We start from the raw sequence: 25,452 nt of genomic DNA on the forward strand, positions 1-25,452 counted from the left end.
CTCCCACTTCAGGGGTACCGCACAGATAGCTCTCACTTTCACTTGTTTTCTTTAAAAACAGCATCTGATTAATGAAAATTACCCCCATTCATAAGTTCTCAGAATCACAGCCTCTATCATTGTGGACTATTATTCAGGCCTTTAATTTTTCTTGAGGATTTTTGATCCTTAGATACAGTTGTTTCCAAAGTTTAGGGTACGGAATGGGGCTGGATGCATCCCTCTTGCCTGGCCATTCTTGAGAGTAACACACCTTCTGTTGTAGGCTACAGAGCAGCTGGTGAATGACATCCTGAGACAGGCTTTGGCAGTTGGATACCAGACAGCATCCCACAACAGGTACCATTACCTCTTTCATTAGTGGTATCGGGTGTACAGATATTTCCTGACAGTTTAGTTGCCCATCAAGAAGTTTCATACTTACGGGGTGGCCGGTTAGCTCAGTTGGTTAGAGCGTTGTGCTGGTAGTACCGAGGTTGCCGGTTCGATCCCCGCATGGGCCGTTGTGATCTGCGCCCTCCTTTAAAAAAAAAAAAAAAAAAAAGTTTTATACTTAAATCAATCCAGTAGGAGATGGAGGTATCGGTGCTCGGGACATTCTCAGAGCCAGACAGATTGAAGGGTCCGCTCGGTCATTCTGAGGGAACCTCTTGGTTGTGAAAGCTCAGCTTTGTCCAGAGTCAGTAGCTCCCCCGTCACTACTTCATAGACACTGTTCAGTAGGTCTCTGTTACGTTACTGGGAGGAACAAATACCAGCTCTTTGCAATTAAAGATAATAACAGTGTCCGTTAAGTATCAGATGTTGGGGCCAGGCATTACATATGTTACCTAATTTGCTTTTCATTGTAGAACTCTTACTCTCGTTGTAGAAATTGGGAAACTGGTCTTTGAAATGTAATCTTACCTGGCTTTCCCAGCAAATACGTGCTAGAACCTAGATTTACACTCAGATCTCATTGGCTGTAAAGCCCACAGTTTCACCACCGTCTTTGCTGCTTCTCTATCATTGATTGGGACACAGAATTTTGTTCTTTTCCTGGGCCCTGAAAGAGTGGTCTTTGTTCCACATCCTGGTATCCCTTTCAAAGGAAACATTTTATCTCGTTGTGCTTAATGGCTGTCATAAATTTATAAAATTGTAAGAGTGTCTGCAGAAGTGAAGAGGCCTAAATCAGAGGGATATTAGTCAGACTTCACAGGAGTACAATACATTGGGCAGGGTACTAGAGGTCTTGAAGGAAAAGGGAAGGGAAATAAAGAAGTTCTAGTAATGTTGCTTTTGGTCCTGCTTGGAATCCAGGGGTGGGCTGAGCACCTGCTGTGGCCCCCGCTCACATCCACAGTCCTCGCTGTGGAGACACGGAGGGACTTGTGTGCCCTAGATAAGAACATTCACCATCACACTTGGCCTGGCCTAACTCCCATCTCCCATCTTTCCAGGAGACGGGAAATACTGCCCCAGAGTTCTGTGGTGCTTTGGCTCAGCTTTCAGTCTGCTGAGACTGAATTACAAAAATGCCATTGTCCTGCTCTCCACTTCTTCTTTTCTCGGTCCTCAGAGTCTTTTTTTCTTAATTATTCAACAAGCTTCTTGAAATCAATCTCATACCTGTGACTGGGAAGTCAGATTTGAGCCCTAAAAAGGATTGACTGAAGAGAGCAAACCAAATCTTCACCAAAGTTAAAAGGAATTAGTAGGAAAGAAAAGAGAGAGAGAATATACCTGCCACTCCGCCCCCTCCAGGTGGCCCTAAACCTGCCTTGTCACTCATCATTATCCCCTTCTGTTAGGGCCTGTGGTCCTTGAGATAAACTGATTATTAGATGCTTGAGCGAATTGTACCTAACAGCCTTTGTTTTTTGGACCAGGATTCCCAAAGAAATTACAGTGAGTAATATTCACCAGGCTATTTGCAACATTCCTTTTCTGGACTTCCTCACAAACAAACACATGGGGATATTGAATGAAGATCAGTGAGTGGAGTGAAGATGCCCCCAGGAAAGCAGGATCTGGAGCTGTGTCCAAAGCTCTGGACCGTGATGACTCTTCTATTTGGGGAAGGAGGCTGTTTTCCACGTGCCCCAGGACACCGTGGCTGCCAGACCATTGCCTCCACCTAATTCAGTGTAACACCAGCGTGTTCAGTCCCAGAGCAGATCCCTCTAGGACAGAAGTTTCCTGATTCTAGAGTGAAGCTGTGAGTGGATGCATGCTGTGTCAGCTTGCATTTGTTCCCTCTCCAGCTCCGTGAGAGGGTCCCAGAGCTGGCCCAGCCATGCGTGTCAGGTCTTTCTCTCCCCTGGGTGTCCTCCCGGCGGCACCTTGGGCCTGCGTCTCCCTCCAGGAGACAAGACATGAGTCTGGCAGGCTGGAGATTTCACCCATTCTGTGGGCTGGGCTTATAGGCAGCCCCAGTGGTTACCCTGGTGACATCTGGAGAAGGACTGGGCTTCAGCAGCCCAGCAGGTGGCTGCAGTTTGGAGGATCTGCACTCAGCCCACGGGCGGCAGCTGCAGGACGCGGTGATGCCACGCGGCAAACATACAGGCCTGGGCGGTTGCCGGCTGAGCAGGATCCTTTTTTTTTAATGTAGACAGGAGCATTACTGTGACCAGTCTCAGAGCGTTGTCAACGGATAGACAGAGCCCAGTGCAGGTCAGGAAAGGTTTGACGATAACCGAGAAGCTCTTAATATGTTCGTATTGGACAGCGCCCACAGATCCCGGCACTTAGCAGCCTGCACCGGCTTTGCGTGTGCAGGAGCTTCTGCTGCTGGATCCATGTTGAGTGGCCAGTGGGGAGCAGCCCCTGGGACAAGCCCTGCTAGGATTTCGTGTCCTGTTCTTCTCTGTCACGTTCTTCCCAAGAAGAAGTGTTTCAAAGAAACACTTGTGAGTGCCTTAAAGGTAGAAAAATGATGGCTAAAGCCAAGAGACAGGGATATCCTATCAGTGCTCAGAAGCAGTGAGAATAGGTTGTGTCCATAGCAGATGGAAGGGAGAAGTGAAGAGAAGAAGGAAGGTTAGCAGTGATGTCCAGTTCCGTGAAAGGTACTAACCCAGGCTTCCTAACAGTCTGTGGATGGAAGGGAACGGATTTAGTCTCAGGAAGCTGCTCGAAGACAATTTGAAACCTGTGAGTCAACATCAAAAAAACTTACCCAAGCCACATAATTCATGTTTTCATGAGTCCTGTAGATGTTTGAGTCAGGAACAGAAGGCAGGGAGGTGACATGATGAGAAATCTACCCTTTTTTATTCAGCGTCTGAGGATTGCAAATGGAGAAGGAAGCCTATTCGGTGTGGCATGGGGCATGCCCTGGCTTAGTGACAAGTAGTGTAGTAGCAGAGGCTCTGCTAGTCTGTACATGAACTACTCCAGGCAACGGTAATGGGAAGTGTATAGACTCATTCAGCAGTGGCCGGTGACGGAACTTTACAGGACAGAAGATTTGGTCCAAATGAGAACAGTCATGTACGACAGGCACAAAAGCCTAAAGAAATTATCTTTTTGCAAAAGAAGTATTAAATGACTTAACATTCCCCATATGTATTAATGTTCAAATGTATTTGTATCATAATGTGTAACATAATTGTGTAACAAAAATACCTACAATAAATCTTTTAGTATTTGTGATGGGTTTTCTGAGTTTGAAGCACTACCTTTTGGTAGGGTTTTTCTTATATTAGGTAAGAAAGAACTGGAATAGGATAAAGATAATCAGTATTATGTGTGTTGAATTCTTCCACTTCTTTCCAAAAAGAACTTGAGGCTATGCAAGATAAAGGATAACAGTTACGTAAAAGTCTGAAAAAATAATTGGAAGATACATGTTGACCCTAGACACAATTTCTGACCGCTTGGGGCAAGGGAAGTCTGCCTAGCTGAGCTCAGAGCCCCCTCCAAGCCAAGGCTAAGTAAGAGGGAACAGCTCCTGTTGTCTGACAAAGAAACGCGCTGGTTTGTCTGGGAGGATAGAAGTGGTCTGTCTACACTGAGGTCTGAAAGAAGTTTCTCCTGTGACACAGGCCTGTTGTGACCATCTGCTGTCATAATGGGCAAAAGGTGACCAAAAATGCAGAAACATTTCAGGATGACCACTTCCTATATCCATGATTTTGAAGAACGACAGACTTTGAAAGCTGCCTCTGCAGGAAGGAGGCTTTGCAATACAGTCCAGGGTGTAGCTTTCTTGGGACCAGACTTCACCTAATGTCAACCTCTAGGGAGTCGAATGGTCTGGAGGAAGGAGAATAGGGGCATTGCCTAGCCTCCCTTCCTGAATGTTAATTGTCTCAGCCATGGTTTCGGCAGGAGCCATAGAACAGACAGTGAAAGATGAGTGTCACCGGCAGTGCCTCTTACTGACTGAAGGAGCCTGTGTGAAGGGGCCAGGGTTTTCTCAAAAGCTGCTTTCTGGAGTGTGGCCTAAATCCGAGAGTTATTACAGGAATTAAAGTATTAGTATAATATTTGTGATGGGTTTTTCTGAGTTTGAAGCACCACAGACCACAGAGAGGTGGGACCTTGCTCTAAATGTCTGCAAGTGAGAGGCTCATGGGGGCTTCCCCCTGGGTGGGCCTCGGAGGGGGGCTGCTGGCAGTGCAGACTTTGGTGATGGAATCATTAATGTTGAACTCGCTTCTGGCTAAAATTAGCTAACAGGTTGAACTGTTTTATTTTGTTTAATTTTTCTCTTTACAGAATTAATACAAAAATTCTTATTATATAGAAACTTTAGCAAATATAGTAAGGTGTAAAAATTTATTAGTTAAAAAATTACCCATTATTTCCCTTCTTAAAGATAACCACCATCAACATTCCAGTGCATTTCTTCCTGGTTTGGTCTGTATATTATATAAGTGGTACGTGGGAGCTGGTGGGGCTCGTCTCAGTAGCTTCTTAAGGCCACTGCAGTGGCAGGATGTTAGGTCTTACCGTGACCTAGAGTGAGTGGGAGGAAGTTTCTCCTTCAGAACCCAGATCCCCTCATCATTAATGAAGTCCAGTAAGGAAGGGGGAGGTTGGGTGTTGTGAAAAGCTGTCAGTTCTGGAGCATTCCACAAAGGTCCTCGGGCTTGTGGCATGCCTCACTGAGAGGCGTGCCTCCTGCTGCAGTGCCAACTCTGTCCCCAACGAGGGACAGCAGGCCCAATGGAGAGGACTGAATGAGCCACGCAGGTAGTCTCGGGGGGAGGGACAGACCCTGCCAGCCCTACAGTGACGGGCAGGGTCTGTGAGGGCCTGTGTCCGGGCATCAGATGGACCAAAGCTGCGCATGCAAATAGAGCCGGCTCCCTGGGAAAGGGGGGGAGGGGCGCTTGGGCAGGAAAGAATAATTACACAGTTGTGCTTTGTCGCACGGGTGTTGCCTCACTTTGCAGAGGACAGGACAGAAGTTTAAACTGCTCACAGCTAGTGAGCGGACAGGTCAAGATCTGTGTCCACGGTTAGATTCAAAGACAGTGCTTTTACCTTCGGCTCCCGGCGGCAGGGGGTAAATGTGAAAGAGGGGAGGTTGATGGGTTTTGTGAAAGACTATATAACACCAGTGTGGACTGCGGCCCCAAGTGAGGGTTCTCAGGATTGACAGGCCTCCAGGGACGGCAGCAGCAGCCATGGCCTATGAAGTCCTTATTACCAAGGGGGGGATGAAGGAAGTCATGAGAGGACGAAGGTGCTGTGTTTATAATTAAAGAAATAACAAGAAATTGAAACAGTACATTTTTGCATTTTAGTAAAATCTGAGATTGTACGGTTAATCTGTTCATTTCCCACAGAATGCCCAGCAGGAAGTCTCTTTTCTCTCAGAAACATCTAACACGCAAACACCAATGGGGTCTGAAATAATAGAACCCTTTGTGTAAGCATATGGTTTTGGTTTTCCCTTTAAAATGATCCAGAGCATTTCCTTTGCTGGAATGAGGGCAAGGGCTGTGCCTGCCAGAGCTAGCACCTCTGAGGGGACAATCCCCTTTGCAGCGTGACCTGGAAACAGCCCCACCTCCACTCTGAGGTGTTGCTAAGACCAGAACACCACCTACGCCACCGCCTGCTGCTCAAGTAAGTGCTCACCAGACTGGAGCCACTCGTGGGCTGGAGCAGGATAAAGATCCAAAGGGAAATCCTTGAGTTTCCTGACCAAAAGCTGGCCTAAGCTTGTGCTTCTAACCTTTCAGGAGGGACATGAACGCCACGTTTGAAGGAGAGGGGACCAGATTTGTTCACATGGCTGCACTGTCTAGAATTCATAGAGAAAGTCAGGAGAAAGCTCTCCAAAGACAAAATGAGCTGCCTCCTCCACAGGCAGTGAGTTCCCTGTAAGCGCCGGCGGGGGTGAGGGGACGTCTGAAGGTCTTCCGGGGGTTGAGGCTAATGCTGCCTTCTTTAAAACACTCCCAATGTGTAGCCAGTGCGGATGGCAGTTCCTTTCTAGTTGCCAACATATTAAGGGAAAAAACTGGAATTAGTAACAAAATGTGGGGTTCAGGAACTTACCACAAGGTAAGTGGCATTCATTCATTCACTACTTAAAGCACTCTTCCCAAGAAATGTTTTGTGAAAACATAAGGGTCGTCTTGGCCATAAAGAAGTTAATGTCTCTGAAATTGGAATCCTATGATAGTCTCTTTCTTTTGGAAACTTCTTCCAGGTTACTCAGCATGGTCATGAGTCACACGCAGGTGATAACCTAAGATTTCTTCTACAACTTGAACGTGGGGGCCATTTGCAGGAACATCCCAAGGACATTACCTTGGGTTACCATGAGTTACAAAATTATCATGCAGCCTGGGAGAACGACCCAGTGGACATGACTGGTTCTTTTAAGGACCTGTTATGTCCTTATTTCTCAGCCCCCTGGACCAATTCAGTTCTCAATAGAATTGATCCTCGAGTTCTTCGGATTTAAAAACTGAAGAGTGACCAAGAGGCAATTACAAAACGATCAGAAGCCTTCCACACACTTCTCGAGGAAGAGGGTGGGTGAAGTGCAGAGTGGAGCTGGGTGGCACCGTGTGTGCCTCTGCTCTGCACCGACTGCAGCTCTGGAGGCCGCATGGAGCTCTGGTGCCCAACAGTGAGAAGGGGGGCCCTTCCCGTCTGGCGCAGGGACATCCGGTCCGAGATCTCTGCCCAGGGCCCTGGCTGGCAGCAGTGTTGCTGACCCACCCCGTGGCGCTCTCGTGGGCAGTCACACGTTGAGGATCCGGGGAGCTGACGCCTGAAAAATGGCTGAGGGGTTAGGAGCGAACTTCTTCCTCACTTCAGAGACCTGAAAAATGAAATGTGGCCGCATATCAGTGGGCCTTTCCCTCCACTTTCCCACTGCCCCCAGCTCCAAGGAAGTAACTCCCTCCTCCCAGCCTCCACTTTGTCTTCCACGAGTTGACTACTAACCTGAAGGGTCCGTGGGGGGACATCCGCAGTGGGCGGGGTCACTGCATTAGTAGGTCAAATATGGAACACGGACCTTCCATTCTGCTCCCTGAAGCCTCCTTTGGGTGGAATCAGGAAGCTGCACAGTCCCCACCTCCCTTCCATCTTCTCTCACACAAATGCCTGTCACTAGTGCCCACTGGCCAAGGGTAAGATTGGGATTTAGGAGAGAAAGAGGCCCTGCTCACCAGGAAGCCAACTAGAGCCAACACTGGCCAATGACAAAGTACCTTGGTTTTCTGTTTGTTGAGGGACGAGTGGGCGCTCAGACACTGCTGCCCCTGGCCATCATGCCAGTTTACACCCTCCAAATCTCACTCCTAGTCCCTAACGTGAAAAAAGGCCTGTTCCCACACCCCCTGCAGCTAGGAGCCCAGCCCCTTGCCCTGTAGCACCAGCTTCAGGCTGACCTGGAAGCTGCCCTCAGGGCTACCGTCCCATGTGGAGCTGTGGGTTGTGATGACTGTGGCAGGTTTCACCTTCGTGGATCTCGATGGCTTCACTCCTGTCCAGGGCTGGAATTCCTGTCTGGAACACAGAGCATGGTCACCACCTTGTGCAGGGCCAGCCATCCCCTCCCCTGACCCCGCAGAGGCTGCTGCCCTTGTCCCATGCTGCTTGAAATGCTCCTGGTCACATCTGCTGCTGAAATCCTGCATCAGCTCCAGACACTCCCTTCTCTCCTTACACAACTAGCAGAGGAAGTGCACTCCCTGGACAGTCGCTTCTGGGGGAAAGCGCTCACATCTGAGTGCTCATCGTGAAGTCTGCTCACCTGACCCCCAAAGGAAGTAGCCGCGGAAACTCACTCCCATGGTGTCGATGAGCAGCAGGCTCCGGCTGCACAGGGAGTTAGGAAGGAGCGCCGTCAGCACGTGGATCTTACCCGGCCCACACTGCAAAGCACCTGGTGTGTGCAGGGCCTCGGAGACAACGCGAGTCCCCGCCTCCCCTTCAGTCCTCCCTGTATTGTCTTGGGGCCACTTCAGTGAAGGTCATTTGCCTCCAGCCCAAGTCACTGGTGACCCTACATCCAAGGGAGGTGCTGGCCTGGACAGCGCCTAGCACAGTCACGTCCTCCATAGCTGGTTACAATGGAGAAAGAACAATAAAGCTCAGTGTTGTTTAGTTTTTAATTTGTCTTAACTCCTGCAAGAGAATAAATCATAGTGACCATCGCAAAACACTACATGATGGTCTGGCTTTTTCTGCATGGCTCTGTACCCATGGGCACTCACGCATGGTATGGGAGGGGCGGTGGTCTGCACCAGGGAAAGCTGGCTCCCTGGAGGGACCTGACAAGGCTGGCATAGCCTAGCTCTGCGTTGTCAGAGTAGCGTTCTTTTGATGAAGACATAAGTCCTCAATTTCTCTGAACAAAAACAGACCTATTTTAATTATATCAACTCCCCTACTCGACAGAACTCAGGAAACTGCCCTGACCATAGGAGCACCTGGCTGAGGCCATGTTCTATGGAAAAGTGTCTGGCTGGCTGGGGCAGCACCCACATCTGGGCTGGGTCCACCCGTCTCATCCCACCCACAGCCCTGGCCAGGCTTCAGGCCCTGAGGTCAACAAAGCTGCCTTTTCTCCGTGGCCGCATCGGCACAGCTGGGCCCCACTGGGCAGCCTGCTTGTGCAGAGAGCAGCTGTCTGTCCGCGGTCAGCCCTCTAGGGTGCCAGGAGGCGAGCTGGGCCAGGGCCCTGTCAGACCATTTCTGCTTCTGAGGCTGCAAGGTTCCGAAGACCAGCTGTCCAAGCCATCTGCTGCTCTGTTTGTCCTGGGGAAGCAGGCCCTCCCCTGGGTGTGCCCTTCTGTCCCCAAACTAAGCTGAGCCTTGGGCCTGGCAGCGCAAGCCTGGTGCCCCAGGATGGTGCAGGGGTCCCAGAGCAGGAAATTACCAGAGCCAGGGGCTAGAGCAGTGCCTGTGGCTGCTCCTGGGTCAGGGCTGGTGCTAGAGCCCAGGTGAGAGGGCTGCAGTGAAGATGAAGGGACCAAAGAGACTCTTGCAGAAAGGAAGGCAGACTAATGTCTCTGGCCATGGAGATGATAAAAATACAGGACTAGCCAAGTCCACTGCCTCCCCTCACCAAGCAGGCTCTACCATCGTCCACCTCATGGGCCTCAGCTGGACGCTGAGGGCTGCAATCGCCACAACTGAGGGGTAGGGGGCCGCCTGAGGATCCAGAGGCTGGGTTCTCAGCCCAACGTGGCTTCAAACAAATCCCGTAATTTCTCAGAGCCTCAGTTTCCTCTGGTGAAAAGTGGGGCTACTGCACCAGGTGCACAAAGTTACAAGCACTTGCAAAAGTGGGAGTCGAGTCTTATGGTACTTGAACAGTTGGCCCTTTAACTGATTGACCCAGGAAGGAAAGAGGGAGACAACTGAGGAAGGAACTCTTCTAGAAGTGGGCGGAGCTAGAACCTGGGCCAAAGGTGATAATTGTTGAGGGGAGGCTCTGGGAGGAGCTGGTGAGCAGCGGGGAGCCAGGCTGGTGTCAGGATCTGCTGTGCATGTGTGGCCAAGCAAGCGAGGCTGGGGGCCAGGCAGGACCTGCTGGGTGGAGAAGAGTGGCCACGAGTACTCTGACATTTTTGGGGAACAGTTCGCTTAGGTTATCTTACAGAGAAGGAAGGCAGTCTGGAAATGCTCATGTGTGGGGACAGAGGCCCAGAGAGCAGTTTCCAGGCTCTCAGCCTCACATGGAAAGGTGCTGGCTGGAGTAGTAGATGGCCGTCAGCTATGGCTAGTTGGCCATCAGCTGTAACCAGTTAGCCATTAGCCACTGATACAACTGCCGTGTCTATGCGGGTAGGTTGGTTGGTTGGCAGAGAAGCGGAGGGTGGATTGCGGATCGTGTGGCTCCTGCTTCCTGTGTCTCTAACCCAGCCACCAGCGAGAATATAGAGGTATGACTCCCCTATCCATGGCTCCGTGGCTGTTCCTTTTGGCCTCACCATATCCTGCGTTCTTATGTGGGGAGCGGGACCAGAGACCCCGCATTAAACACACACTTCCCCTATGACCAAGTGTGGGGACAAAGTCCCAGAGAGCAGTTTCCAGGCTCTCGGCCTCACATGGAAAGGTGCTGGCTGGGGTAGGAGATGGCCGTCAGCAATGGCTAGTTGGCCATGAGCTGTAACCAGTTAGCCATTGGCCACTAATATAACTGCCATGGCCATGCTAGCAAGCGCGGATTGCGGCTAGCAAGGGGTTGGTTGGCAGAAAGTGGATGGCAGGTTGCAGATTGTGTGGCTCCTGCTTCCTGTGTCTCCAACCCAGCTGCCAGGGAGACTATAGTGGTATGAACCCCCCATCCATGGCTCCGTGGGTGTTCCTTTTTGGCCTCACCATATCCTGCGTTCTTATGCGGGGAGCAGGACCAGAAACCCCGCATGACATCATGCCAGACCCCAGAGTTGGGAGGGGGAGGGTCCCAGAGGCCAGCTGGCCTGGTGCTGGGGGAGCCAGGTTCAGCAGTGGTCCTGTGTCTGCCAGAGTGTGGGCTTTGGGGGGCAGGTAGCCAAGCTCTAGCTATTTCTGCTTCACAGATGAGGAAAGGGTCAGGAGGCCAAGTGACCCACCAGGTTTATACACAGGAAGTGGGGTCACCAGTGCAGGACACAGTTCAAGAAACCAAGTGGCTCAGAGGAGGCCGCATCTTAGCTGTGGGAGGAATAAATTTGGTCTCTGAGGCCAGACACACTTGGGTTCCACTCCCTACTCTGCTGGACCTTGTGCCAGCCGCTAACATCACTCTGTAGAAGGGGGATGGCAAGAATTGAACTAACACAAGAGGATTGTTGGCAAAAATCCTCTTGGGGAGATAATCCACGGGAAGTCCTGGGCCTGGTGCCCAGTATGTACTAAGCAGCGAGTAATAACTAGTACCTTTTTAGTGTCACTGGAGCAGGGAGGACCCGGCAGGGTGTTCAAACCCGCCACCTGTTCACCACAGTGGAGGGAGAGCTTCTAAAAGCCCAGCCCTTGCTTGAACCTCCCAGTGAGGAGGAGCTCAGCACCCTATGAGGCAGCTCCATGTCGGTCAGTTCTGATTATTAGAAAGCGCTTCCTTCCCTGAGCTGCCGCGCTCCCTGCAAGCACCACCCCTTGTGCAGTTCCTGACACCCGAAACCTCAGCCATGTAAAGGGGCTGCACACCAGGACCTCTGCCTTCCAGACCTCACAGTTCAGGTGCCTGCAGCTGGCTCAGGGCCCCCGCACGCAGCAGTCAGAACCATCCACCACCTGCCCTGCCCTGGACATTCCCACACACGTTTTTGCAATCACGCTCATGAAGGAGGCTCTGGGGAGAGGGAATGTTCTACATGTCTTGATAATGGTGGTGGTGCCCAGGGTTTACAAAAGTCACCCAGCGTATACTTACAGTGGATAAATTTTACTGTATGAAAATTATACCTCAATACAGTTGATTTAAAAATAATAAAACTGGGGGAAAGTTCATGCCTCTTTGGTCCTTTAATTCCACAGGTAGGAATTTATACTAAAGAAATTAACGATACCATGTTTCCCCGAAAATAAGACCTAGCCGGACAATCAGCTCCAATGCATCTTTTGGAGCAAAAATTAATATAAAACCGGGTATATACCGGGTCTTATGTTAATTTTTGCTGCAAAAGATGCATTGGAGCTGATTGTCCGGCTAGGTCTTATTTTCGGGGAAACACGGTATAAGCAAAGATTTAGATATAAGGATGCTTCTCACAGAAGTTTTTTTCTAAAAAATTGTTTATTTTTAAAAGGTAACACCTGCACATATTTTTTTTAAAAAGCAATGGTTCAAAAGAGACAGAGTGAAAAGTCACTCAGTCTCCTTCCACCCCTGGCAGCATCCATCCTCCTCACCCCTCGTCCTCTCCCCAAAGGTTACCATTTTCCCACACATTCATTCAGAGACATCCTGTGCTTAACTAGATATATGTATATCAAATACCCCTTTTGAAAATGCAAAGAGTAGCAGACAGTCTGTATTGCATCTTGCTTGTTTGACATGGACCTAATTAAAGAACTTCTGTTATCAGTACATTAGGGGCTTCCCAGTAGCCTATCCTACGATGGAGCTGTAAGTAACCAGTCCCCTCCCTTAGCAGGACAGTGGGGTTGTTTCCATCTTCTGCTGTACAATATTGCAACGGACCTTACCCTCCTTACCTCCCACCCCACGTAGGGAAATTCCTGGGAGTGAAGTAACTGGATCAAAGGAAGAATGTTTTTAATAGCCCCAATTAGAAACACCCTAAAAATACTCAATGACATGAAAGTAGATTAACAGTATTTGCAGAGATAGATGATAGATATAAATGCATATCCATAGGCTAAAATACTGCGCTACTAGTAAAACTCATGTGGAAGAACATCTTAGGACAAACACCGACCGTAGGTGAAAAAAATAACGTCTACAGCAAGAAGCCAGCCATGTAATAATTACAAATGCATGTTAGGGATTAGAAAGAACTGCCAGTTTGGGGTGGGGTTATTTCTGTAATTTCCAATTTTTCTATAGTAAGTATGTAAGAGTTTTGTAATGAGAAAAAGAAGCCGTCTGTGTCCAGGGGCAGAGCTGAGGGGGGTGAGTGGGAGGACCCACAGACCTGTTCTCAGTGAAAGCCAAGTCAACGGCCCTCAGTCACTCAGTGGGATCCTGAGGGGACAGCCCACTGGGGAGCCTCACCACCAACGCCCCCCAGAGGGCACTGGCCAGAGGGCGCTCAGGCAGTCAGCCTGTGTGCACCCCTCCTAGCGCCGGGCCCACCTGGTGGAAGTTAAAGGGAAGCAGGTTTTAACCGTAAAGGCAAGGCTTTCCTGATGAGGCTGCAGAGAAGGGAGCGGGCTGTGAGTGAGGCAGTGAGGTCCCCGTCAGCGGAGGTGCTCGCTGATTCACTCTGAGGCTGGTCAGGGAGCAGCGAAGGGACCAAAGGGATGACCTCCGAGGCCGCCTGTCACTCTGGAAGTCGTGTGGGATGGGTGTTCTAATGGCCCTCTCCCACCCACCCTGGTCTTCATAGCTCCCCGCCTCCGTTTCCTCCGCCCACGGGGTCTGGGCAAGGTGCGCTCCCTGCCCCCCTCTCCATACCTGTACGACGTGGTCGCTGCTGCAGCCGCGTCCGCGTCGCCAATGGGGAGCACGTAGACCCCCCGACTAGGGGGTGCGGGGGACTTGCCTCTGCGGCTGCCTACCCCCGGCCGGCGCCCCTGCGGCGCATCTCTGGGCCCCGCGGGCGCCGGCCACGCGCCGAAGTCCCTCTGGTACTGAGTGAGCGGCACTTCCCAGCCCGGGTCCCGGGCGCTTGCCGGGGACGGGCCCCTGCCCGAGGCGGCGCCGCCCGGGCCCGGCTCCTCGCTCTGGATGTCCGAGTAGTTGTGCAGGGTCAGTGGCACGGCGACGTCGGAGCGATCCAGCTGGTTCCAGCGCCGCGCCAGGCAGCAGAGGCGGCTGATGCAGGGCCACGCCATGGCGACCCAGCGCCCGCCGCTCGGCTCCGGGCGCTCGGGCCCCGCCACCCCCGCCCAGCATTCCCGCCCCCGCGGCCCTCCCCGCGCCGCCGCAGCACCGCCCCCTGGCCGGGGAGTGGCCATCTGGGAGGGGGTAGGACTTGGTGACAGCCCTGCGAGGCCGGGCCGGTGTGCACGGCGGGATGGGGCGCCCCCGGGTAAGAACGAGCGACCGCAGGGCACAGAAGCCGGGATGTGGGGGAACGAAACCGCCTGGAGGCATTGACAAGTGTCTAAGTTTCAGAATTTAATCAAAAATTCCCTAAATAATTGGACCTGGCTTCGCGAAGGCCGAGGTACAGAGGGTGACCGTGCCTAGTGGATGGACCTCAGCCGGCACTCGGGTGTAGTCCGCCTCCGCGCGGGTGTTTATGTTAGGGACCGTCCGCGGCTGCCAAATTTGTTCCAGGCTGCGCCGCGGGAACTCGTGGGCACACAGGGGAGGTGCAGCAGTGAGGGGGGTCACAGGGAAGACGGGGCCGTGCTTCCCAGAGAACACGTGTTTGAATCAGCTGTGAGTCACCATTTGCCTTTACGATGCTAAATTTGTGACAACCAATCCAGTTTTCGCTGAGAATTAGCATTAGTCCTCAACTGACCTTCCCCGGGGTTCTAAAATCCCTAATTTTAAAGCATGGCCACGAAGGCTTCATTTAACTTTATAAAGCTGCCATAAATCTTTGGCCACTATGCTATAAATGTTCCCTTCCCTCCTGGACCTGCATTCTTGTTTTATTGTAGCGTTAAATTGGGGTAAGCCTCCAGGCTAAAGGTCAGTCTGTGTAATGCATGAGGGTATCAGAACTCCCTGGCCACACTCAGAGGCTTTCTGAATATTTGACACACCTTCAGTGGGCACTGCAGACCAATTATATGACCACGATTCCAGAACCATTCATTGCCCAGAGCTCCATTTCAAGCACACACTTGGACAGTACCCAGCATGAACCTCAGAGAGGACTGCAATACAGCCCTGACCAGTCACAATACAGGTTCCTCGCCCAAACCACTGCCTGTCTTAGCTTGATCATAGTCAAGTGACACCACCACTGCCCTGGCCAGGCCATAGCCCAAGAGGCAGCAGCAGAAAGGGAGCATACCACGAAGACACTGAGATGCACACCTGCTGTCCCTGGGGCAAGCTGCTGGTGTGACCTCCGTGTGCCAGGGCCCTGGGTTAGCCACCCGGGAGACTTGGTGACTAAAGTACTCCATCCTGCAGGGGAAAAAAAGAGCAGCTCTTCATGTTATTTCTTTCGTCAAACAGAGCACTTACCATGTGCCTGAACGACGCTGGCTGCCTTCCGGAGGTTTACAGTGCCGTGGGCAACAGACATGAAAACAAATGTAATAGAAATCAATAAAGTCAGAACAGCAGAAAGAGGGGGGCAGGGCTGGATTCCTTCCTTGGAGTGAGGGGCGGTGGTTGGGTCCACCTGGATGGGGGGGGGGGGGGCAGGTCAAGGTTTAGCCAGAGGCAGCAGAGGCCAGATGGCGGAGTCTCCGTAGCCCCACTAAGGAGTTTAATTTTTTATAGGTGACAACAGGGAATGACTAAAGTGTTTTTAGCACTGTGGCCATATGGAGAAGTACAAGGACATTTTAGAGACCAGTCCCAACAGTCCAGGTTAGAGACAAGGGACTGAACTAAGGCCCTGGGAGTGGACAGGAGGGGGTGGATTCTAGAAATAAGAGGTGAGATGGGGGAAATCTGTAATAGCTCCAAGGTTTCTGGCTTCCAATTGGCCATATCCTTGAGCTGAGTGATATTTGAGGTGCCTGCACAATGGGGTCCCAGCACCTGGAATCATACCTGGCACGCCGTATACATGTGTACTGAGTTGGAGTACGGAGATATTCAGTGAGTTCCGAGCTCAGAATACATCCTCATGAAGATAACAGAAGCCACAGGAAGCAGAGTGAGATAAGACAGCAGCTAAGGGTGCATTCTCGGGGACACCACACTTACGAGGCCGGAGGAGATGGCACAGCCTGAGAGGCACAGGAGCCAAGAGGCACAGCCTTTGGGCGCTCAAGTGTTAGCACAGAAGCCAAGATGAGAAAGTAAAATACCCCAGTCGCCGAACAGGAGAGCAGGGACAATTGCCAAAGCTGTGGACAGTAAGGCCTGTGCTTCCGAAGCGGGGCATTGACCTCCAAGGCCTCCCCTGGGGAGGTGGGACCTTGCCTGTTCAAAGGCTCCAGCAACAAAGATGGATGGAGAAGTGCTTTAGGGACTTGACCTTCTAAATGCTCCTTCTCTAACCATCACAAAGCAGGAAGAAAAGACATGTCTTCATAGACTGTTTTCTTGGTCTGCCCCCAGCAAGATGTGAATTGCATTTTGGACTCCATATGGAATGTCCATGTCATCTCAGCCTCCCCTCACATCTCTGAATAACACGTCTTGCCCCATCTGCATGTCAGTGTTTGCATCGTGTACTCAGAAATGGCAGAGCACAGCAGTGTGACCTTAAGCAGGCCCCACACACAACTGCCCTGGTTCCTTACTGCCAAAATTAGGGCTGGGTTAAAAACAATCTCTCCTGGAAGTGACATTGGTTTAGAATAGAATCCTCTGCCTCGTAAGAATAACTGGTACTTCACAGTAGAGACGAGTCTGTGTGGAGGGGAAAAGATTTGTAGAAATGCCAAACCCTAAACAATTCCTATGTGCTGGGTATGGGTTGCCACTCAGCTTTCAGCACTGTGAGGAAGGCACGTCTCTTGCTGCTTTACATAAAGCCCGACGCTCCATGCCCAGCACCTGGCAGGCCCACCCATCACTCCTCTCCAGGACAAGGTGCAAGACTTGGAATAACCTTTTGAGGCCACCAAAAGGCTGAAAACTCTCCTGTAAATCTGCTCAAGAAAAAACCTTTAAATTCTCGAACCGAACTTCCTAGAAATAATTCTCAATCATGAGGGCAAGTTCGCTGCACGACAGGGAAGCTGTTATGATGACCAGTGTCTGCTATTTCAGTAAGACGCTTCAATTCAAATGTACAGCTTCAAACATAAGATGCAATTAGGCTGACTCAAGCCTGAATTTATCTAAGATACATCCTTCTAAGTCTTAATTAAGCTACAATTTTAACCTAGAATGTCAGGAACCTAGAAAGCAAAAAGCTCAAAATAGCCTTTTGTAAATGTCACTCACTACCAGAAAAATTACCTTTCTTAAGAAAATCTAGAAAATTCTGCACTTGTTTCAGACCATGCCAGAGAGCAGATACTCTAACTTTTACCTGTTTATCAACCCAGGAAAGCGGTAGGTAGCTAAGAGTAAATTCTTAGCAAAGATGCCACAGGTCCAATGTACAAAGCCCAGTGCCTCCAAGTTTCAATCAAGTCTTTCCCTGTGCACCCTGCCAAGTTCACGGCCCAAACTGTCACATGGAATTAGGTGCCAGGGCAGCATCCGTGCTCTGCAGAGGAGACACACACCCTGTTTACAAACTAGAGATATAAACCTTTATTTCACAACGTTGTCATAATCCACTTTCTAGTAAGACATGGACGGAGGACATAGTTTAAAACACTGAGCAGGCTGCGTGCCGGGCGTCTTCCGGGCAGGAGCAAAGCTGTGCTCACCCCAGGGCGACATGTTCGGGGGCTTGCAGGCACCATGGACCAGAGGCACCAGTATCGTCCAACCCCAAGTTTACTTAGAGCCACCTCCTTTTTTGGGGCTGTTAGTCCTCATTTCATGCCAAATTTTCACTAGAGGCTCCCTGTTCTTCCAGATGAGTTCATGACCATAAGTAATATACCATCTGCGGAAAAGAAAAACAAAGCAGGTCCAACATTCAAACAGTATTATTCAAATGGAAATCAGTACCATGAGGATATCAGGTTGACATTTAAAAACTTAAATGTCACCGTCATTTACTATCTGCCTTATTACAACAGCTGATTAATTTACTGGATGTAGGTCTATGATTTACCTTTAATATATGGAGTTTGTGGAAGGTTGAAGTAGGAAGGGAGCATGAGTGACTGCTCAGAAAAAATGTTAAGTACTGCGCACACACTACTTTGGACTGACCACAGCCCTGCAATTAAGCATTACTTTTCCTTTTACAGACATGAGGAAACCAAGTCTGAAAGAAGGTACTCTCCCCGAGGTGCTGACAGCTTCTAAGCGGCCAATCAAGGAATCAGCTGCAGATCAGAGATTCTAAGCCCAATAAGAAAAGTCAGAAAGTAAGTAGTTAACTAACAATGGCCAGTTTAAATGCTTCTCATCCTCTTCCACCTGGCGACACAGAAGGTCATTTGCTTATTCAAATTCTGCCCCAGCTTTAAAAATACTGTGTTTCCCCGAAAATAAGACCTAGCTGGACCATCAGATCTAATGCGTCTTTTGGAGCAAAAATTAATATAAGACCCGGTCTTATTTTACTATAATATAAGACTGGGACTTATATAAGACCGGGTCTTAAATTATTTTTGCTCCAAAAGACCCATTAGAGCTGATGGTCCGGCTAGGTCTTACATATTTTTGAAAAATACAATAATCAGTAAATTTAGACAGAAAAAAGACATTTAAAAATCATGCCAATTAATAGGCATGTAACAGAATTCTTTTGAGTTTGGAGTCAAATTCTGTGAACTTAGAATAAGAGAAGAAGGACCACCTTAAGCTTCAAATGCGGTTGTAAAATTCTTACAAGAAATGAATCGCTTGTCAGGAGCTCTCCATGAATAAAGTGCTCTTCCCAAATCTTTTTAACCTACTCATTTCAGGCAGAGTCAAATACTTTAAACTTACAGGTACACCATTCTGATTATTCATGTAAGTTCAAATGTAATTAGTTATCTGGCTAAGTTAAACTTAGGAACACACTTCAAAATGACCCATTTCTGAGGTATCTTCTTTGCTGCAGCAGCAACCACCTCAGTCTGGCACTCAGTCTGAAAGTCCAGCTCTACACGGCTGTGACCTTGGACAAGTTCCCTTCTTTAAGCAGTTTGCTTTCAGCAAAACGGAATACCTCACAGGACTTTGAGAGCATGACATTCGTCCTCAATTTAGACACACAGCACATATTCAGTATATGTTAGCTGTTACTATCACAACAGTACAAGGTGAAGAGCATAATGTTTGGTGAGGGACATAAAGTCAAGGAAATGTGCAGGAGGACACTAATGGAGTCTTTAGCATGAGTAAGGATTCCTAAATCTAGATTAAAGATGTTAGAAAAGATGAATTTTGGACACTACAGATCTAGTAAATGAAAGGAGTTGAAATGAGAAACATTTGCAAACAGAAAGGATTCCTCTGGCTTTAAGATCCTGGACTTTAAAATGCATTTGATCTAATTATTTTCAGAATGAAAAAAGGTCATCTAATTATAGTTCAGAAGAATGAAAACCTGCTAGGGAGAAGATCCTTTAAGTATACACAGAAGGATCCAGATAAATTTAGTATTCATAAAACAGAACCCGTTTTCATAAGTCTTTATGTTCCTCATACTGTAATATCAGGTCAGTTTCTACTATTTATAATGTGCTGCTGTTCAAGTTAGAACTCACATGTGCTATTCTTTAATTATCACTGAAAATTGTAAGTGGCATTTAATTCCACCGCCTACTGGGCAAAACTGCTCCACTTAGATTTTTCTACTTTTAAAACAAAACAAAAACTTAAGTTTTTCCATGGTTATGAAACAAAGTAAAAACCAAGTAAGGGCAAAAGGTAACATTTATGCAAGAAGGTGGATCCAGCACGTCACACAGACGGTAACTGCTAAAGGGACCCTCATGTGAGACGGTCTCCAGGAGTCCTGAGGAAGCTCTGACAGAGATGCTACAGCACTACTGTTTCAGGCAAGAGTCCGTCATCTGAAGCACAAATGGAAGACCTTGTGACCACCAGCAATTGCACTCAATATGGTGCTGACGGGGCGGGAAGGGCTTTGGATGGATCTGAGTTGAAATCTCTGCTCTGCTGTGAATACTTAAGAGCTGTTTGGCCTGAGGAAGATCACCTCTGAGCCCATCAGTAAAATGGAAGTAGTAATATAAGGTAAGTAGCTCAGTGCCTGCCACTAAGTGGTCCCCCTTGGTTTACGGTCCCCACGCCAGTCAGTGTGGCCTCCACGCCAGTCACACAGTGTGCGCACACACTTGCTGCAGCAGAGGAACAGTGCCACCCACTGTGTGTGTGCCCAGCACTGTGAGATGGGGGTCAGGGCAGGTCTGGGCAGGGTGAGGAGGCCTGAGAGTGGGGAGAGGAGATGACAGCCAAGACTGGAGGGCTAGGGATCATGACAGGTCAGGAGTTGGGGTGACCTGAGGTTAAGGGGGGGTTAAAGACAGAGCCGATGTCTAACAAACGACGGAGGCAGGGGCGAGCCTGACAGTCTCATACCCCACCTCACAGGGCAAGGCCAAAGCGGACTGTGTTGAGGACTCCTCTCCCTCCCAAACCTACCTGCCCTACTTCACAGAGCTGCCTTACTCTGCCTTCCTTAGGGGTGGAGAGAAGAGGACCCCAAAAAAGTTGTCGGTTACACTCAAACTTACATTCCAAAGAGCGCTCCCCCAAGATGTGCTGCATGATCAAAAAACTTCCATCCCAGGATCATTCCTGCTGTATCCATGGCAATAATGGCTTTTAGGGCCTGCAAGCCAGCAAAAGAGAACAGAACTGGTATAACTTTCATTCCTCCAGCATTGACAGTTCTAATTTAAGGGCAAAAATTCAGTCAATAGAAAAATACCACCATTGTCCCCACTCTTCACTTCATAACAGTACTCACGTTCCCTGCCGTGAACGTGAACATCGGAAGGAAGATGATGGCCAGCCTCCCTTCTGGGATCTTAGTGCAGACAGCGGCAAGGACCGTCATGATTGCGCCCGACTGCAAATTAACACATTGGTGAAAACGCGAAACTCTCACTGCGCAACTGCTTAGTGACTACAATGTCAAAAGTAGGAACACTTTTTCCAGAAAGTTAACAAGCCACAAATTTCTAGGTGATCGCAACGCTTAAAAACTTTCAGTTACTAACGTACAAAATATGAGTCAAAGGGGCTCCACATCCATCACATACTGACCACCTGGAAAGGATTTAACTATAGGCAACAACATGTCTAACAACCAGCTCGAGTGCTTAATGAACTCGAGGGACAGAGTGAAGAATGTCCACTGATTTCATTTCATGACTAAAAGAGAATTTCTCAACCCCCAACAAAGCTACCCTACCCAGAGTGAGTGAAAATAAATTTGCCCAGAAAAACCCACATGTGTGGAATTAAAAGTAATATTTTATGTTTAAACAAAATCATGTGACAGCTGCATCCTACCTCATAATAAAACTAAACGTTTCCCTCAACACTTCTGAGCACACTTTCTGCCCCAGGAAAGCGCACTGTGCTTCTCCCTGGCTCTGCAGGGCCCTTCTCACCGCACCCTCCTGGGGACACACACGCATCCACCTACATGGGAAGCATCTAACCCAACAACCTTCTATTCGAGACTAAAAATCACAATCTCACAACCTTATGATCAACAAATCAACCATTTCTTGTTATACTTGAATTATAATTACTGCATAGTTTTTTCTTTTATTATATGTGCTTTTCCAGGTTGTTAGGAAATCTTCATAATTTAAATTTATAATGGCTATGAAATATTTCCTGGATAAATTATTGCTAATTTAACTAAACTTTCTTAACGTTGGACATGTTCCTAATTCCTCTAAGTGGTAGAATATTTGAGAAATTAGATCACAATCTGTAGTTCATGTTAAATCTCATGATAATCATTCATTCAAATATTTGAGTCCTACTATGTACCTGGCACTATCTACATGTTGGGGACACAGAGAATGACACTTACAGTCCCTGCTTAATGGAGCTTACACAGTGGCAGGAAAGACATAAATAAATAAAAACAACAAAATACGATCAGCTATGACGGGGAAGTACAGCACGCTACATAGCAACAGCACACAGGAGGGAGAGCTCAGGTTAGTAAGTGACACCAAACTCTGCAGGGAAGGGTGACCAGGTGTTGGCCAGGTAAAATGGGACAAGATGGGAAGAGTCTTATTCTAGGCATTAAAACAGCTCGAACCAAGCCTGCAGGTCAGAGGGTATCGTCAGGTAGAGGAATGCGAAGAAGCTGACCAGAGAGAGAGCAAAGGGGGCAGTCAGGTTAGCTTAGTTTACCTGTCTTCTACCAAAGTTCTTAGTAGAGACAAATCGTAGTCACTTATTAAATATAATAAAACTCCCATGTGGGAATTCTACAAAATATCTTCCCACTACTCCTCAAAAGTATCAAGGTCATAGACAACAGGAAAGACTGAGAAACCATCACAGACTATAGGATACTAAAAAGACAATTAAATACAATATAGTATCCTGGAACAAAAAAAGAACATGGAACAACTGGGAAAATCAAATATAGTCTGCAGTTAATGGGACTGTACCAATGTTAATTTCCTAGTTTTGATAAGTGAACCATGATTATGGAAGATGTTAATACTAGGAAAAGCTAATTAGATGTACACCTTCACCCTCACAACAACCATCACAGTAAAAATTGATTCAAGCCATAATAATCAATGGATGCTATTCTGGGTAGTGGGGGAAGGACAGTTTCCAGTTTTGTCATTTGTCCCAATAATGTCCTTTGTAGCTATTTCCCCTCCACTTAGATTATGTATTACATTTAGTTGTCGTGTCTCTTTGATCTCCTAAAAGCTAGAACATTTCCACATCCTTTTTTTAAATTGAGGTATAATTGACATAACATTATATTAGTTTCAGGTGTACAACACAATGATTTGATATTTATATATATTGTGAAATGATTACGACAGTAAGTCTAGTTAACATCTGTTACCAATTACAAATTTGGTTTTCCTTATGATGAGAACTTTTAAGATCTACTCTCAGCAACTTGCAGATATACAATGCTGTATTAACCATAGTTACAAGATATCAAGATATTTACATATTTCCAAAGTATCTTCTCACAAATTACTTGCTAATTTTAAAAGGAAAGGAAAAATAATTTTATGGTAGAGAAGCTATATCACACCTTAACAGTCAATGGACAATAAAGGGCAGACAGACACCATGCTCCTCAAGCTGTGATACCTGAGGCAACATCCCACATGTGGCATTCCAACCAAAACCACAAAATTAGAATCTAATTACGAGGGAAGAGACAACTGATGGCCATTCTATAAAATAACTGCCCTGCATTGTTCAAAACTGTTAATGTCATGGGGAAAAAAAAGGTAAATAAAAGCAAAGGAAACAAAAGCAAAAATAAACAATTGGGACTTCATCAAACTACAAAGCTTCTGCACAGCAAAGGAAACGGTCAACAAAATGAAAAGATAACCTATCAGATGGGAGAAAATATTTGCAAATCCTATAATCTGATAAGGGGTTAATATACAAAATATATAAAGAACCCATACAACTCAGTGTCAAAAAAGTCTAATTAAAAAACGGGCAAAGAATCTGAATAGACATTTTTCCAAAGAAGACATATAGATGGCCAACAGGTACATGACAAAGTGCTCAACTTCAAGAATCAGGGAAATGCAAATCAAACCCACAATGAGCTATCACCTCACACCTGTTAGAATGGCTATAATCAAAAGACAAGAAATAACAACTGTTGGAGAGGCTGTGGAGAAAAGGGAACCCTTGTGTGCTGTTGATGGGAATGTAAATTGGTGCACCCACTATGGAAAACAGTATGAAGGTTCCTCAAAAAATCAGGAACCGAGCTACCTTATGATCCAGCAATTCCACTTCTGGGTATTTACCCAAAGGAAACAAAAATATTACCTTGAAAAGATACATGCACCCCATATTCTCTGCAGCATTATTTACAATAGCCAAGATATGGAAACAACCACAAGATATGGAAATAACCAAGATATGGAAACATCGGTTGAACATCCTTCAACCGATGGATGAAGGATAAAGAAAATGTGGTGTATATCTACAATGGAATATTATTCAGCCATAAAAAGAAGGAAATATTGCCATTTGGGACCATATACGTATATACCTGGGGTGCCAAAAAATGTATACACATGTATTCATCTTTTATTATTGGTATATACTGAGTATTACAAATTTTAATACAATTTTTTTCTTTCTTAAAATGTGTATTCATTTTTTTGGCACCCTCTATATAGACACATATACACACACAAAAGAATATTAGTCAGCCGTTAAAAAGAATGAAATCTTGCCATTTGCAACGACGTGGGTGGACCTTGGGGGCATTATGCTAAGTGAAATAAGTCAGACAGAGAATGACAAATACTGCACGATCTCACTTATATGGGGAATCTAAAAAACAAAACAAGATCATACTCGTATCTATGTTTGTTTGTTTCATGTTTTTGGTCGTGTGTTTTGTTTTTTAGATTCCCCATGTAAGTGAAATCATACGGTATTTGTCTTTCTCTGTCCAACCTTTTCACTTAGCATAATATTCTCTAGGTCCTACCATGTTGTTGCAAATGGCAAAATTTCATTCTTTTTTATGGCTAATATTCTGTTGTATACATATACACCGCATCTTTTTTATCCAGCATCTACTGATGGACACCCAGGCTGCTCATCTTGCTGACGGGTCCTGACGTGCACTCTGTCCCAGTAAGTACATATAAGTGACCAACGGTTAAAAGGTATAGCCTGAAATTCACAAGGCTTAACAAATATATACATTCTAAATTAGAGAGAGATTAGTTAATAGAATTGTTTCAATGTTGACTTCCCGGCTTTGAGAACTGGACGGCGATTCTGTAGTTAACAGTAGGGTGAAGGGTACATAGGAACTCTTTGCACTAATGTTGCCACTTTTTTGTAAGTTGAAAATTATTTCAAAATGAAGTTAACTAAACTACAAATTTTTAAATTAGAAATACTTACTGCACCAAGTGATGGTCCATATCTTCCTGTGGCAACTTTACACACATAACTGACAAAATTGGAAATAACACCTGAGAAGACACATTTCAGTAATTTTAGTGAGCTATAGAAATGGTTTCCACTTCTGATCTCACACCCCACAGATCCTAACAGTGTGAACTTTCTACCTGAGTCACTACAAGATGCAAGCTGGCATGAAAACTTACTCTGCCTATCACTTCAGATATTTTACAGAGAAAGAAAAGTCTGACCCACGGTACAACTTGCTGAGTGATGTAGGGTCATTTACTTTACTCTCAGTTATCATTTTCCTCATCTATAACATGAAGAAAAGAGACTAGTTCCCAAACTCACCAACTGTCTTGGGATCCTCTGGGCTGCACTCCACACACTAAATCAAAATCTCTGGAATGGGGCCAGGGAGTCTATATTTTACCCAGGTCACCCAATGAGTGACTGATTCTGCTGCCGATTTAGACCAGATGATCCTTTATAGGTCCCTTTGCCTCCAATGTCATCTGAGCTGAGTGTGGCCCATTTTAAAAAACAACTTCCCACAGAGCAGGAATAAATGG

General features: G+C 47.3%; 3 protein-coding genes across 13 annotated transcripts in view; 1 reads left to right on the forward strand and 2 right to left on the reverse strand.

The window, feature by feature from the left end:
• Positions 1-3,639, forward strand: part of YEATS2 (YEATS domain containing 2) — a 79,110-nt gene extending 75,471 nt beyond the window's left edge. For all 8 annotated transcript variants that reach the window (XM_088793932.1, XM_074328635.2, XM_074328667.2 and 5 more), the window contains 2 exons: positions 266-339; positions 1,872-3,639. In XM_088793932.1, coding sequence (XP_088650058.1) covers positions 266-339; positions 1,872-1,980 — 183 coding nt within the window. In that variant the 3' untranslated portion in view covers positions 1,981-3,639. The remainder of the gene's footprint in view (positions 1-265; positions 340-1,871) is intronic.
• Positions 3,640-5,714: 2,075 nt separating this feature from the next.
• MAP6D1 (MAP6 domain containing 1) lies at positions 5,715-14,142 on the reverse strand. 4 transcript variants are annotated; one of them, XM_074328703.2, is made up of 4 exons: positions 13,538-14,142; positions 7,851-7,968; positions 7,402-7,579; positions 5,715-7,276 (listed from the first exon to the last, which is right to left on the reverse strand). In XM_074328703.2, exons 1-3 carry the CDS (start codon positions 14,038-14,040, stop codon positions 7,448-7,450), a joined length of 753 nt encoding a protein of 250 aa, XP_074184804.2. In that variant the 5' UTR covers positions 14,041-14,142; the 3' UTR covers positions 5,715-7,276; positions 7,402-7,447. The 4 variants fall into 4 exon arrangements, with proteins under 4 accessions (XP_074184804.2, XP_019591376.3, XP_019591375.2 ...); XM_019735817.3 differs by having other exon boundaries at positions 7,402-7,499; positions 13,538-14,136; XM_019735816.3 differs by lacking the exon at positions 7,402-7,579 and having other exon boundaries at positions 13,538-14,122.
• Positions 14,143-17,407: 3,265 nt separating this feature from the next.
• The window catches only part of PARL (presenilin associated rhomboid like), a 28,018-nt gene continuing 19,973 nt past the window's right edge, over positions 17,408-25,452 (reverse strand). The window contains exons 7-10 of the mRNA XM_019735867.3: positions 24,878-24,948; positions 20,724-20,825; positions 20,488-20,585; positions 17,408-17,732 (exon numbers count right to left, since the gene is read on the reverse strand). Coding sequence (XP_019591426.1) covers positions 17,621-17,732; positions 20,488-20,585; positions 20,724-20,825; positions 24,878-24,948 — 383 coding nt within the window. The 3' untranslated portion in view covers positions 17,408-17,620. The remainder of the gene's footprint in view (positions 17,733-20,487; positions 20,586-20,723; positions 20,826-24,877; positions 24,949-25,452) is intronic.

This window comes from Rhinolophus sinicus, chromosome 17 (assembly GCF_057876585.1).
Source record: "Rhinolophus sinicus isolate RSI-liver-muscle chromosome 17, RSI-T2T, whole genome shotgun sequence".
Classification (NCBI taxonomy): Eukaryota; Metazoa; Chordata; class Mammalia; order Chiroptera; family Rhinolophidae; genus Rhinolophus; species Rhinolophus sinicus.